This window comes from Tenrec ecaudatus, chromosome 14 (genome assembly GCF_050624435.1).
Source record: "Tenrec ecaudatus isolate mTenEca1 chromosome 14, mTenEca1.hap1, whole genome shotgun sequence".
Classification (NCBI taxonomy): Eukaryota; Metazoa; Chordata; class Mammalia; order Afrosoricida; family Tenrecidae; genus Tenrec; species Tenrec ecaudatus.
In genome coordinates, this window is record NC_134543.1 from 85249629 (window position 1) to 85261786 (window position 12158).

The 12158-nt window shown below is 42.9% G+C and overlaps 1 protein-coding gene across 1 annotated transcript in view; it reads left to right on the forward strand.

Annotated features, from left to right (window-relative positions):
- The first annotated feature begins 641 nt into the window (after positions 1-641).
- SUPT16H (SPT16 homolog, facilitates chromatin remodeling subunit) overlaps positions 642-12158 on the forward strand; it is a 41714-nt gene continuing 30197 nt past the window's right edge. The window contains exon 1 of the mRNA XM_075532391.1: positions 642-810. Coding sequence (XP_075388506.1) covers positions 745-810 — 66 coding nt within the window. The 5' untranslated portion in view covers positions 642-744. The remainder of the gene's footprint in view (positions 811-12158) is intronic.

Genomic DNA, 12158 nt, shown 5'->3' on the forward strand with positions numbered 1-12158 from the left:
AAAACAAATGATTGAGTCAATGGAAACAACTGGGCGAGCACGGTTGCGACCTGGGGTGCAGGGCCGGATACAAGCAGGGAGCCCTCCGTTACCCCGCGGCGCCCCACCCTCGCGCACGGTGCCTAGGCGAGGGAAGCCCGGGAACTCTGGCCCTGGCCCGCGCTTTGAGACGTAGGCCCCGCGGTGGGAGCGCTGCGCCCTCGCGCGGAAGCAGGGTCGCGGCGGCGGCGGAGCGGGCTCTCGGCCGGCAGCGTGCCCGGGACGCCGTCCTCTTCCGCCTCCCGCCCGACGCCAGCTCTCCCTCGGGCCGGCGGGGCGGAGCTTCGCGCCCGCGCGCGGCGTCGGGGACGGGGCGGGGCTACGGCGCCCGCCTCCAGCGCTCCCGGGAGCCGCGGCGGGACTGAGCAGGGCGGGGCCTAGCGTCACGTGACGGCGTCGACTGGCGCGCGACTGTGGCGAAGTTAAAACCCGCGAAAATCTGGATTTTTTTTTTTTTTGGGCATTGCATAGTCTGCCGATTTCATTACTCTCTTTCTGTCCCCTTTATTTCCAGTGGGAGAGATTTTTTTTTTTTAAGAAGAGAAAAAAACACCCCAAACTGTAGGAACCCGGAAGCGGAAAAGACAGTTTTTGAGGTCGAAACTTCCGGGTCACTGGGGGAGTGCAGGATTCCGGGGCCGAGAGCGGGTGGTGGAGCCGGGACCTCGCGTGATTCTCGGGACCCGAGAAGCGGCGTCTGGGGCTATGGCTGTTACTCTGGACAAAGACGCTTATTACCGGCGAGTGAAGAGACTATACAGCAATTGGCGGGTGAGGAAGATCCCGTAATTTTCCTTAGGGAGCCCCCTTCCACCATCCCATGAGAACCCTGTTTCTCGGCGCCCTTTCCCCCCCTTTTCCGTCGGGAATTCCCTGGTTCTGCGTTGCGCCCCTTTCGCTGCCTCTGAATCGCCCACCGCCCGCGGCTCGGGGCGCCGCTCTAAGTGGGACTATCCCGCGGTCTCCCTGCCCTGCGGCCATCATCCCCGCGTGCTAGACCCCGTCATGCAAAGCCGCCGCTGCTCGCCGCCTTCCCGCCCTCCTCCTCCTCCCCTCCCACTCCGAGATCACATCTAGCGGCCCCCTCTTGCCGGGATCACACACACCCACGCACTCCCCGCTGCCCTTCCAGAACCACAGTGTTCGCCCTAGGTCCCGCCAGAATCCAGTCATCTTCCTGAAGAAGGGATAGAAGGCCAGAGAGAGGATGTAAATTGGGGTTGAGGACTGTGTCGTGTGCAGGGCTGTTGCTGGAGTTAAAAGAAATACTGCTCACGAGCAGCGCCTCATAGTCTAGGCCCTACCGTGGGCAAAAGATCTAATGCTGAAAATCTGCAGGGGGAAAAAGCCCCAAAACACCTGATGCGAAGCTTAAACGCCTCCTCCGTGGAGTGACCATACACGTGTTGAGAAAAAAAGAGCTCTTGTAGTTTCCAGTCTTTTAAAGATGGGGTTGTTTTGCTGCTTTAAAACGTCATGGGTAAAATTTATATAGGAAATAATCATTGATGAACGATATTAGATTGCATTATGAGATGCAGCCTGACCTGTCTACTTTAAGTCTGGCCTCTGAATCCTGCCCTCAGGGAAGAAATAACTAATAAAGACTTTTCTAAAGCGGGGGTGGAGCTGGGGGCGCACAGACAGACAGAATGATCGATTCTGACTTCAGCATTGTGAATAACCTTTCAAATTAATCCTATACTAAAATTATTTCATTTCCCTGCTGCTCATATTAAATGTGCCTGTACATAGTTCAACATTTGGAGTTAAATGCATTATATAAATGAAAGTAAAGTGGATTATCTTGCATTTTATGAAAGTAAAAAGAGCTCTACATTAGATAAATATCTGCCACATGATGTTAATTTCTCACTGTCACATATTTCTATTTGAACATGACCTGTTACCCAAAAAAGCCCATTAAAAGCCTGATGTTTTCCAAAGAATAGTGATTGCTAGTGTGCTGTTGGCATCAGGAGTCCTCTTCTCTGCCCACACTCCCCCCAAAGTGCTCACTATTGGTAAGGGAGTTGTTTCTAGCACCCGTAATTCAGTTTACCCAGTTTATTATTATTCTGCTTTAAACCATTCACAAAGATTAAGATTCATGTAGCGCTCAAGGCTCCCTACATAATAGGAACATGCAAAACATGAAACCAGCCTTTGGAGGAACCACTGTGACATGCAGACGGATTGATCAACGTATTACCAAATGACCGTCTAAATCAACAAGAGGAAACAGATGCTAGGTTTGTTAGGTTATTGGCTTGCCCTCTTCCCCAGCACCCATGTTTTGTTTCTGCAAATCAGAATGTATGTTAGTATGGAGCACAGTTCCCAGAACACTGAATGGGGTCCAATTTGATGGCAACTGTTCTTTAACATTACTTGTAGACTCTCTCCTCCAGGACGAGTTCCCTGAAACATGGTAATAATGTCAAATTTATTTGAAACTTGAGCCACAGTTGTTGACAATCATGAAATAACAGAAACTGCATGAAACCTGGGCGTCTGGAATCTAGGGTTTGTTTGGTCCTGGCATAGTCCTGAATTCCATGCAGGCTGCATTTTCCTTATGACCATCAAAATCCTGGTAGTGTTCACAACTTTATATATAATTAGCATGTATTACTTTGTGACATACAAGTCTAATAAAAACCATACAAGAAAACTTAAATGAAAAAGAAATTATGTTGACCCTCTTAATAACATCATTGAGCGGGGAGGGGCTTGTTAAGTATTGGCAAGTTAGAAGTCAGTTCTAGGCATTAATTGCCAGTTCAGAAAAAATTGTGACCAGGTAAATTGAATAGACTATTTTTTGATAACTTGAGTTTTAATACAGCTCAGTGCCTACCTGCATAGTCTCTTGTGGCCAGTACTTTTACTCTGATCTGCTCTGAGGGTACGTTTTAGTTGCTTGTAGCAGAATGATGCTGGAATAGATATACGCGTATTTGGAACTCTTCATTCCTTCACATGTTCTCATTTCCAAATAAGAAATTCCCCATGCTTGCATTTGAGCCTGTTTCGACTGAAGGCAAGTTCATGTGTGTCAGAGTAGAACTGCTGCTTCAGAGCATTTTCAGTGGTTGATTTTCCAGAAGTAGATTGTCAAGCCTTTCTTTTCAGGGCCCCTCTGGGTTGGCTTCAACCTTCAACCTTTCAATTAGCAGCCAGATGGTTAAATGTTTATAACATTCCAATAAGGAAAATGGGATTGAAATGAGGTAATTATTTGACTTTAAGTGTATAACTCCCAAGCTTTGTGCTGTCAGCTCACATTTCCAAAGAAATATCTTACTTTAAATATCTAGTTTTGGATGCCCACCCACTTTTGGATACCCTTCATTGTATGTAGGTCATTTAAAACTGGTAACTTCATAGAGCTTCTAAGTCTCCCCCTCCCGTTGTTGTAGGGATTAATGTGACTTCTGACCTCATGGTAGACCTCTATGGTGACCATAAAGGAGGCCTGGGAGCATCCCTGGGTAAACGTTAGACTGCTCTTAAACCTGCTAGCTCTCCGTAGGAGAAAGATGAGTCTGCTCCCCACTGAAGAGTCACAGCCTAGAAACCCTATGAAGGCAGTGGGTTTAGGAAGAATGACTAGAACGTCTTAACACTTTGAATTTGGTTTATTCCTGCCCCCTTTTCAAGTTACTGATGGTCAGCAGAAAGGGTTTGTAGCACCTCACTCCTACCTGTGTTCCAAAACCATAGGGACTAGTGGTAGGTAATAAGAAGGGGTTCTGTCTTCTCTGTCCTGTTACTCTTACTGGGTCGTGACTCAAACCTCGCCAGACTTTTCAAGATGATGGGTGTTGTTGTTGTTGTTGAATTAAAAATACAGCGAGACATTTTGTATTACAACTTTTGCATTTTTAATTGAGTGGTATTGATTACACTGTTCAGCTCATGCCACCATGAATGGCATCCTTTTCCAAAATATCCCCCCATCATTAACTTCAATTAATGTGATGCAATACCCACTTCCCTTTTTCCTCTCCCACACCACCTCTGATAACCATTAATAATCTTTGATTTCTGGATATTTGTTAATTTAATATGTGAGGACATGGTATATTTGTCCTTTTGCTGCTGATTTATTTCTTTTAGTAGCTGCATGATATTCCATTGTAGGGGCACACCACATTTGTTTACCTGTTTATTGGTGGACATTTCAGTTGTTCGAGCCATCTGCCTGTTATAAAAAGTGTTACAGGGAATATTCGTAGACAGGTGTCTGCTTGTGTTCCTATCTTTTCTGGAATTACTGGGTCACATGGTAACTCCATGTGCAACTTCTTAAGGAACTGCCAAACTTTTCTACAAAAGCTATACTAGTTTACCTGGTCTCTAGCAAAGGAGGAGGATACCTTACCAATATTTTTTTCCAGTTACAATTATTTTTTATTAGATAATATAATTAGCCCTGCTCACTGGGTGGGAAAGAACAATTACAAATTTAACTAGTGGTTACAGCCGTTACAAGGACTGAAGAGCAAGTATTCAATCACTCTATAACTTATTTGAGACCCACTTATTAAGACAACTTGCTGTTGGTGAGCCTTTATCTTTCATATCTGCCTTTTATCACAGAGGAATTCAATCAGATGTCAGAATAACAGCTGTTCTGAAGAGTGCTGATCCAATGAATGCATTCATGAGTCTGTAAGCCAACTGGGCCATGACTGGAGTGGTAGGTGGGTGCAACCCCAAGAAAAAGTTGGCTTCCGTGCAGAAAGTTAATGAGCCTATAGTGTCAATACTTTTCTTCACTGCTGCTTTCTGGCTCTTTTCTGATAGAATGGTGCCTTAATCGGTCTATAACTTGAATCTGGTGGCTTGGTGTTTACCTGTTGACTGCTAACCATAAAGTCAGTGATTCGAAACCACCCAGCGGCCCCTTGGAAGAAAGGTGGAACTTTCTGCTTCTGTGAAGAGTGAATCGTCTCAGAAACTCAGGGGGGCAGGTCAACCCTATAGGGTTGCTATGAGTCAGAATCAACTTGATGACATGAGTTTGGGGTTAGTTTTTTTGTTTGTTTTTTGAGTTGGACTTTTTAATTGATTCCATGGCAGTGGTTGTTTATTTTTTTGTTGTTTTTCTATTTAAATAATTTTATTGGGGACTCGTATAACTCATCACAATCCATATATACATTCATTGTGTCAAGCACATCTGTACATTTGTTGCACCCATCATTCTCAAAACATTTGCTTTCCATGTGGGCCCTTGGAATCAGCTCCTCATTTTTCCCCTCCCATCCCGCTCCCACAGTTGTTTAGTTTTCATTCCGTGCTGCTTTCCAAGACTAGGTAGATAGCTGCTGTGCCTCAAATGGTTTTTTAGTTAATTTCCATTCTGTTTCTAAGAGGATGACTTCTAAGCTCCTCCTCATTTAGCACCCTTCGCTCTGGAGTAGGACAGAGAAAGGTTTAAGTAATGCTATGGCCTCAAGGCAAGGAGAAAGGTGGCGTTTTCTGCCCCAGTAAACAGTTACAGTTCGGAAACTCCTAGGACCCTGTCCTATAGGGTTACTGTGAGTTGGCATCGACTTGATGGCCGTGAGTTTTTTGAGATGGCATACAAAGGGTACCCAGCAGTGCGCTGGGTTTTGAGTTGGGCTGCTGTTAACCAACCTCAGGGTCAGCGGTTGGAAACCACCGGTCAACCCCACAGAAGAAAGATGAAGCTTTCTACTCCCATAAGGAATGACGGGCTGAGAACGCGCCAGGGCAGTTCCGTTCTGCCGTCTAGCAGCCGCTAGGAGTCAGAATTGACTCGACAGCAATGAATTTAGTTTTCAAAACTTAAATTCACTGCTCTCAAGTCGATTCTGACTGGGAATTAAATGCCTGCGCACATTGGGTTGCATTTATTCTGACTTAACTAAACTTGTAGAGGCCAATCTGTTTGGCATATCTGTCTATCTTGTTACCAAATGTTGTGCTTCACCAAGTAGTAGTCGCTCAATGAATGCTGGTGGCATGATTACTGAGAATTGCATTCATTTCTTTCATGGTTCGAAGAGATTTCTGTCCAGGTTAAAATTATGGTGCTCTTAAGATATGCCTTTCTCTGAACTGTTCACATATTGTCCCTGTATAATTTTTAATGGTACACCCTTTTATACTCAAAGTTATCTCTGGCTGGTCAATTATATGGATACTCTTAACTATAGCCAGAAACTTTTAAGAAATGTCTCTAATTTTAAGAAGGTTCATTTCCTGTTCAAAGGAAGATAGTTGGTTCTCTGTTACAATATTCCGACTTAAAAAAAAATCATTTTATTGGGGGCTTATTCAGCTCTTCTCACAGTCCATCCATCCATTGTGTCAAGCACATTTGTACATGTTGCTATCATTTCAAAGCATTTTCTTTCTACTTGAGCCCTTGATATCAGCTCATTTCCCACCCCTCCCCAACTCTCCCTCTCTCATGAACCCTTTGTAATCTATAAATTTATAATTTTTCTCCCATGTCTCATATCAATTGCTGTCTCCCTTCACTTACTTTTTTGTTGTCCATCTCCGTAGGAAGGGGTTATATGTAGATCATTGTGACCAATTTCCCCCACCTTCTCCTTTACCCTCCTGGTATCTCTATTCTCATTATTAACCCTACGGGTCTATCTGTCCTGAATTCCCTGTATTGTGAGCTCTTACCTGTAGCAGTGTACCTCCTCTGGTCTAGCCAGCTTGGTGAGGTAGAATTGAGGTCATGATGGAGGGGCGGGGGAAGCATTAAAGAATTAGAGAAAAGTTGTATGTTTCATCGTTGCTATACTGCACCCTGACTGGCTCGTCTCTTCCTTATGACCTTCTGTAAGGAAATGTCCAATAGTCTACAGATGGGCTTTGGGTCTCAACTCCATGCCCGCCCCCACTCGCCCCTTCACATTGATATTTTTTGTTCTGGGTCTTTGATGCCTCATAACTGATCCCATTGGTACCTCATGATCGCACAGGCTGGTGGGCTTCTTCCATGTGGGCTTTGTTGCTTCTCAGTTAGATGGCCGCTTGTTTATCATCAGACCTTTAAGACCCGAGGTACTATATATCTTTTTATAGCTGGGCGCCATCAGCTTCCTTTACCACACTTGCTTATGCACCCGTTTTTCTTCAGCATGTTGGGAAGGTGAGCATCACAGAATGCTGGGTTAATACAACTAAGTGTTTTTGCATTGAGGGAGTACTTGAGTCAAAGCCCAATGTCCACCTGCTACTTTTTTTTGCTACTTAACATATAAATATACGTACATACCATATATATTCATGTATAAGCCAAGTTTTTTCAGCACATTTTATGCCATTTTTGTGGTAAAATATGATGAGTCAGCTTATACTCACATATATATATATGTGGTAGCTTTATTTCCCTATTGTTATATATAAATAAATTTATATATATACATGCCTACATTTAGATCTCTTTAAATATCCTTTGCCTCCTAGTTCTTTTATTTACTTTTGTCCCACTATCATGTTCAGGCCTCATTTGGGTTTCAGTAGTTCCTCATGGTTACATTGTCCTTGATTACGCCCCACCAGGCATAATGTGCCCTTCACTCCAACAATTTTATTTCAATTGTTCTCTTGTCCCAAGGTTGGTTGACACCTCCCTTCCTTTCTCCTGCCTCCTCCTCTCCCTTGTCCCTGGGAACCACGGTCCTGTTGTTTTCTCCTCAGAATTGTGTATCCTGCCTATCTTATCTAAACAGACATGCAGAGACAATAATCACAAAACAAGATAAAGCCAAACAAAGGCAGACAAAAAAATAACCACAAAAGGAAAACCAATGACAAAAAAGGAAAAGCCTAAAAATAGTTCCAGGTCTGTTTTTTGACCTTTAGGAGTATTTTCCAGTTGAGTGATGGGGTGCCACACTCTGTCCCCAAAGTCTATTTTTGGTATTCCCTGGGCTCTTCGTTGCTTTGCTCCCCTTGCTGCTCTGTTGCATGACCTTAGAGTTTCGCCTCAGTGTGATGGGGTCAGATTGGGCACAATTCCACACTCACCAGTGCTGTCCTCCCTGGCTCTGTGGTTCAGTGAATGATGTCATGTCTCAGGGTGGGGCTGGCCCTATGGTCCTCTCTGTGCATTGTCTGCTCTGAGCAGAAATATCATCCTCAGGGCTTGGTGGCCCAGGATGTGTTCCACTCTCTCTCCTTCCCTCTTCGTCCTGCTCCTGTGTGCTCTGATCAGACGTGCCCCTCTCCCCAATCTGTAGCTTCAGTGCTGTCCTCTGACATGCATTCTTCTGGAGGGAGGATGGTCCACATAGTTGGGATTGGGGCCAGCTCTGCAGCCCTCTCTATCCCCCAACTTTAACATTCAGGTACCACCTTTAATACTTATAAAACCCTTGAGTTAAATATTGTATTGTCTCAGTTAAAAAATATTTTAAATCAAGTAATGCGTATGTAGTTTTTGAATGTCAGAATGTTCCAAAAGACCTAAAAAAGTCATTTGCCCCAACTTAACTAAGTCCATTTTTTCTAGCTGTTTCACATCTCTGAATAATCCATTTATATTACTATTTATTTGTCAGTTATGATCTGTCTTGCTAATGGAAGATTAAGGTTTAAATTTAATGTTCCATGGTCTTCTGTATTGTTCTTCTCATCATCAGATAACAGTTTGAATTTTTTCTCGATATATGAAAAGTTTAAAGCATACAGAAAAGTTGAAAATATTGTAAGATGAAAGGTAGATGAAGGGGAGACGTCGGACAGTGTAAAATATAACAAAATAACAATAATTTATAAACTTTCAAGGGTTTATGAGGGAGGGGGTGAGTGGGAAGAGAGGGAAGAAATGAGCTGATACCAAGGGCTCAAGCAGAAAGCAAACGTTTTTAGAAATGATGGCAACTGATGTATGTATGGATTGTGAAGAGTTGTCCAAGCCCCCAATAAAATGATTCAAAAACAAAACAAATATTTTAAGATGAACACTCATATACCCCATCAACCAGATCTTACAATTAGCATTTATTAATTATACTTTATCATATATCATTTATCATCTATATACTTCTCATTTATGAAATATCCTTCCTGCTAGATGTTTTGTTTCTGTAAAAGCAATATTCATTGTTTATGCTAGGCTAACTTGAGTGTGGTTCTCTTTTCCCTATAGTTTTTAATTTTTTCTGGCATAATTAGTTGCCTCGGTTTTTCTACTATCTAACCTTAATTTTTCCAGCCAATTTGTTCTACTCTTATCCATCTTTTACTCTTTAAGTTCTCACGCACATAGCTATATATTGATTCTGTGTCTGGTCTAGCCACCCAGACCTCCCTGTCCTGCTTTAACGTGCAGGTTGCGTCCCAATGTGGCAGTGTCTTGTATTCTAGAACCCAGGACAGGTTCTTTGCTTGTTTCCTGGAGTGCTCTTCTCAAAGGATGCTCAGAATATAAATTTCTGGAACCTTTGTATGTCAATAGCTTAATTCATTGGGTATAAAATTCTGAGTTGAAATTTTTTCACTCAGAATTTTGAAGATGTATGGTTTTTCAAGCTTTCCGTATTACATTTTAAGAAGATCTTTAATATGTTTTGAAATTCCACAATATAGTTCCTTGGTATGAGTCTTTTTTCTCTCTCTTGCATTGACTTGAAAATTCAACTCACTCATCCCAACTCATAGCAACCCTTTAGGAAAGGGTAGAACTACCCCTTTGTGTTTTGAAGACTTTAAATATCTACAGGAATAGACAGCCTCATCTTTCTCCTGTGGAGCAGCTGATGGGTTCAAACATGTGACCTTGTGAACTAGTAGTTCAGTGTGTAGCCTGCTAAGCCACCCGGAAACCTTGAGTAGAGTGCTAGAGTTGCCTTTTTAGTCTGAACACCTGCATCCTTTAGGTTTTTGGTTCCCCCCCCCTTTCTTTTTATTTATTTATCGTTTTATTGGGGACTTGTACAATTCTTATCACAATCCATACATACATCCACTGTGTCAAGCACATTTGTACATTTGTCATCATCCTCAAACATTTGCTTTCTATTTGAGACTTTAATATCAGGTCCTCATTTTTCCCCTCCCTCCCCACTTCTCCCTCCTTCATGAGCCCTTGATAATTTATAAATTATTATTGTTTTGTCATATCTTACAATGTCCAATGTTTCCCGTCACCCACTTTTCTGTTGTCCATCCCCCCCAGGGAGGAGGTTATATGTAGATCTTTATAATTGGTTCCCTATTGCCACTCTCACCACTGGTACTGAAGGGATCATCCACCCTGGATTCCCTGTGCTTCTAGTTCCTATCTCTACCAGTGTACATCCTCTGGTCTAGCCAGATTTGTAAGGTAGAATTAGGATCATGATAGGGGGGTGGGGAGGAAGCATTTAGGACTAGAGGAAAGCTGTATGTTTCATTGTTGCTATACTGCACTCTCACTGGTTTGTCTCCTTCCTGTGTCCTTTCTGTAAGAGGGTGTGCAGTTGCCTACAGATGGGCTTTGGGTCTCCACTCTGCACTCGCCCTCATTTACAATGATATGATTTTTTGTTCTTTGATGCCTGATAACTGATCCCTTCAATACCTCGTGATCGAACAGGCTGGTGTGCTTCTTCCGTGGGGGCTTTGTTGCTTCTGAGCTAGATGGCTGCTTTCTTACCTTCAAGCCTTTAAGACCCCAGATGCTATATCTTTTGATAGCTGGGCAACATCAGCTTTGTTCACCACATTTGCTTATGCACATATTTGTCTTCAGTGATCATATCGGCAAGGTGGGCACCCAGTGATAAGATTTTTTGTTCTTTGATGTCTGATACTTGGTTCCCTCTACACCTGTGATCGCACAGGCTGGTGTGCTTCTTTGATGTGGGCTTTGATGTTTCTTAGCTAGACGGCTGCTTGTTTACTTTATCCTTTGTTTTTTATGAAGTTTTCGTCCCTCCATTTTCTCAGTAATCTTCTCCCCACTCCCGAGATACCTATTAGTGCAGATGTCTTGCACTAAATCTGTGTGTACCTTTATACTTGACTTTCCCATCTTTTATTGAAATTTTTCATTACTTAGGCTGTTACTTTTTAACTTCTTAGAATTTTTTCTCTCTAAGATCTTTTCTTGTTTCATGGTAATCTATTTAATCTCTTATTTGGGGCTATTTTTCTCCAGTGTCTTCTGCTTTATCCATTTCCTGTGGGCTTGATTGCTTGCTCTGTTACACATTTGAGACTCCTTTAAAAAAAAGTGTTATCTGAAGTCAATCAGTTAAGATGTTCTAAGAGTAATCCTCTAGTTCTTGTTTTTGGGACATTTCTTTCCAACTGATGTCATTCAGAATGCAGACTTTGATTCCCCAGTATGTCACGCTTGCCATCTGTTTGGGCTCATATCTGAGTCCATCTCTCCAGGGGAGAAAACACAAATTATTTTACCAAAGGATTAGGAGTTGTCTCAGGGATCCGCAGAACTGAGATCCATCTCTAGGGTTTGCTGACCATGACCAGTTCTTCTCTTTTTCGCCCTAAACTCACCTACAAATATACATACTCCTTACTGGGATCTACATATAACCTCCTCCCTGGGGAATGGATAACACAAAAGTGGGTGAAGGGTGACGTCAGACAGTGTAAGACATGACAAAATAATAATAATTTATAAATTATCAAGAGTTCATAATGGAGGGGGGAGCAGGGAGGGAGGGAGAGAAAAATGAGCTGATACCAAGGGCTCAAGTAGAAAGCAAACGTTTTGAGAATGATGATGGCAATGAATGTGCTTGACACAATGGATGGATTGTGATAAGAGTTGTGCGAGCCCCCAATAAAATGATCTATACAAACATATATGTGTACGTAGTCCATTCCCTTTCCCAGTAGGTGGTGTCTCTTGCTCTCTAAGCCCACCGGGGTGTTACAAAGAAGGCACAGTTGTCATCAGTGTCATCGAAGTGAGAGTGCTTGGTGAACGTTTCAGATACAGCTCCTCTCACTCTGCTAATATTCGCCATCCTTTTTCATCTTCTAAGCATGTAGAGCTCTAAACTTAAATACGTTCAGAAAAGATACTTACGTCTTTGTCACAAGTAACTGTGCATGAGCACAACTACGTATTGTAGCAGATATTAAGGACTAGCACCCAAACAGAT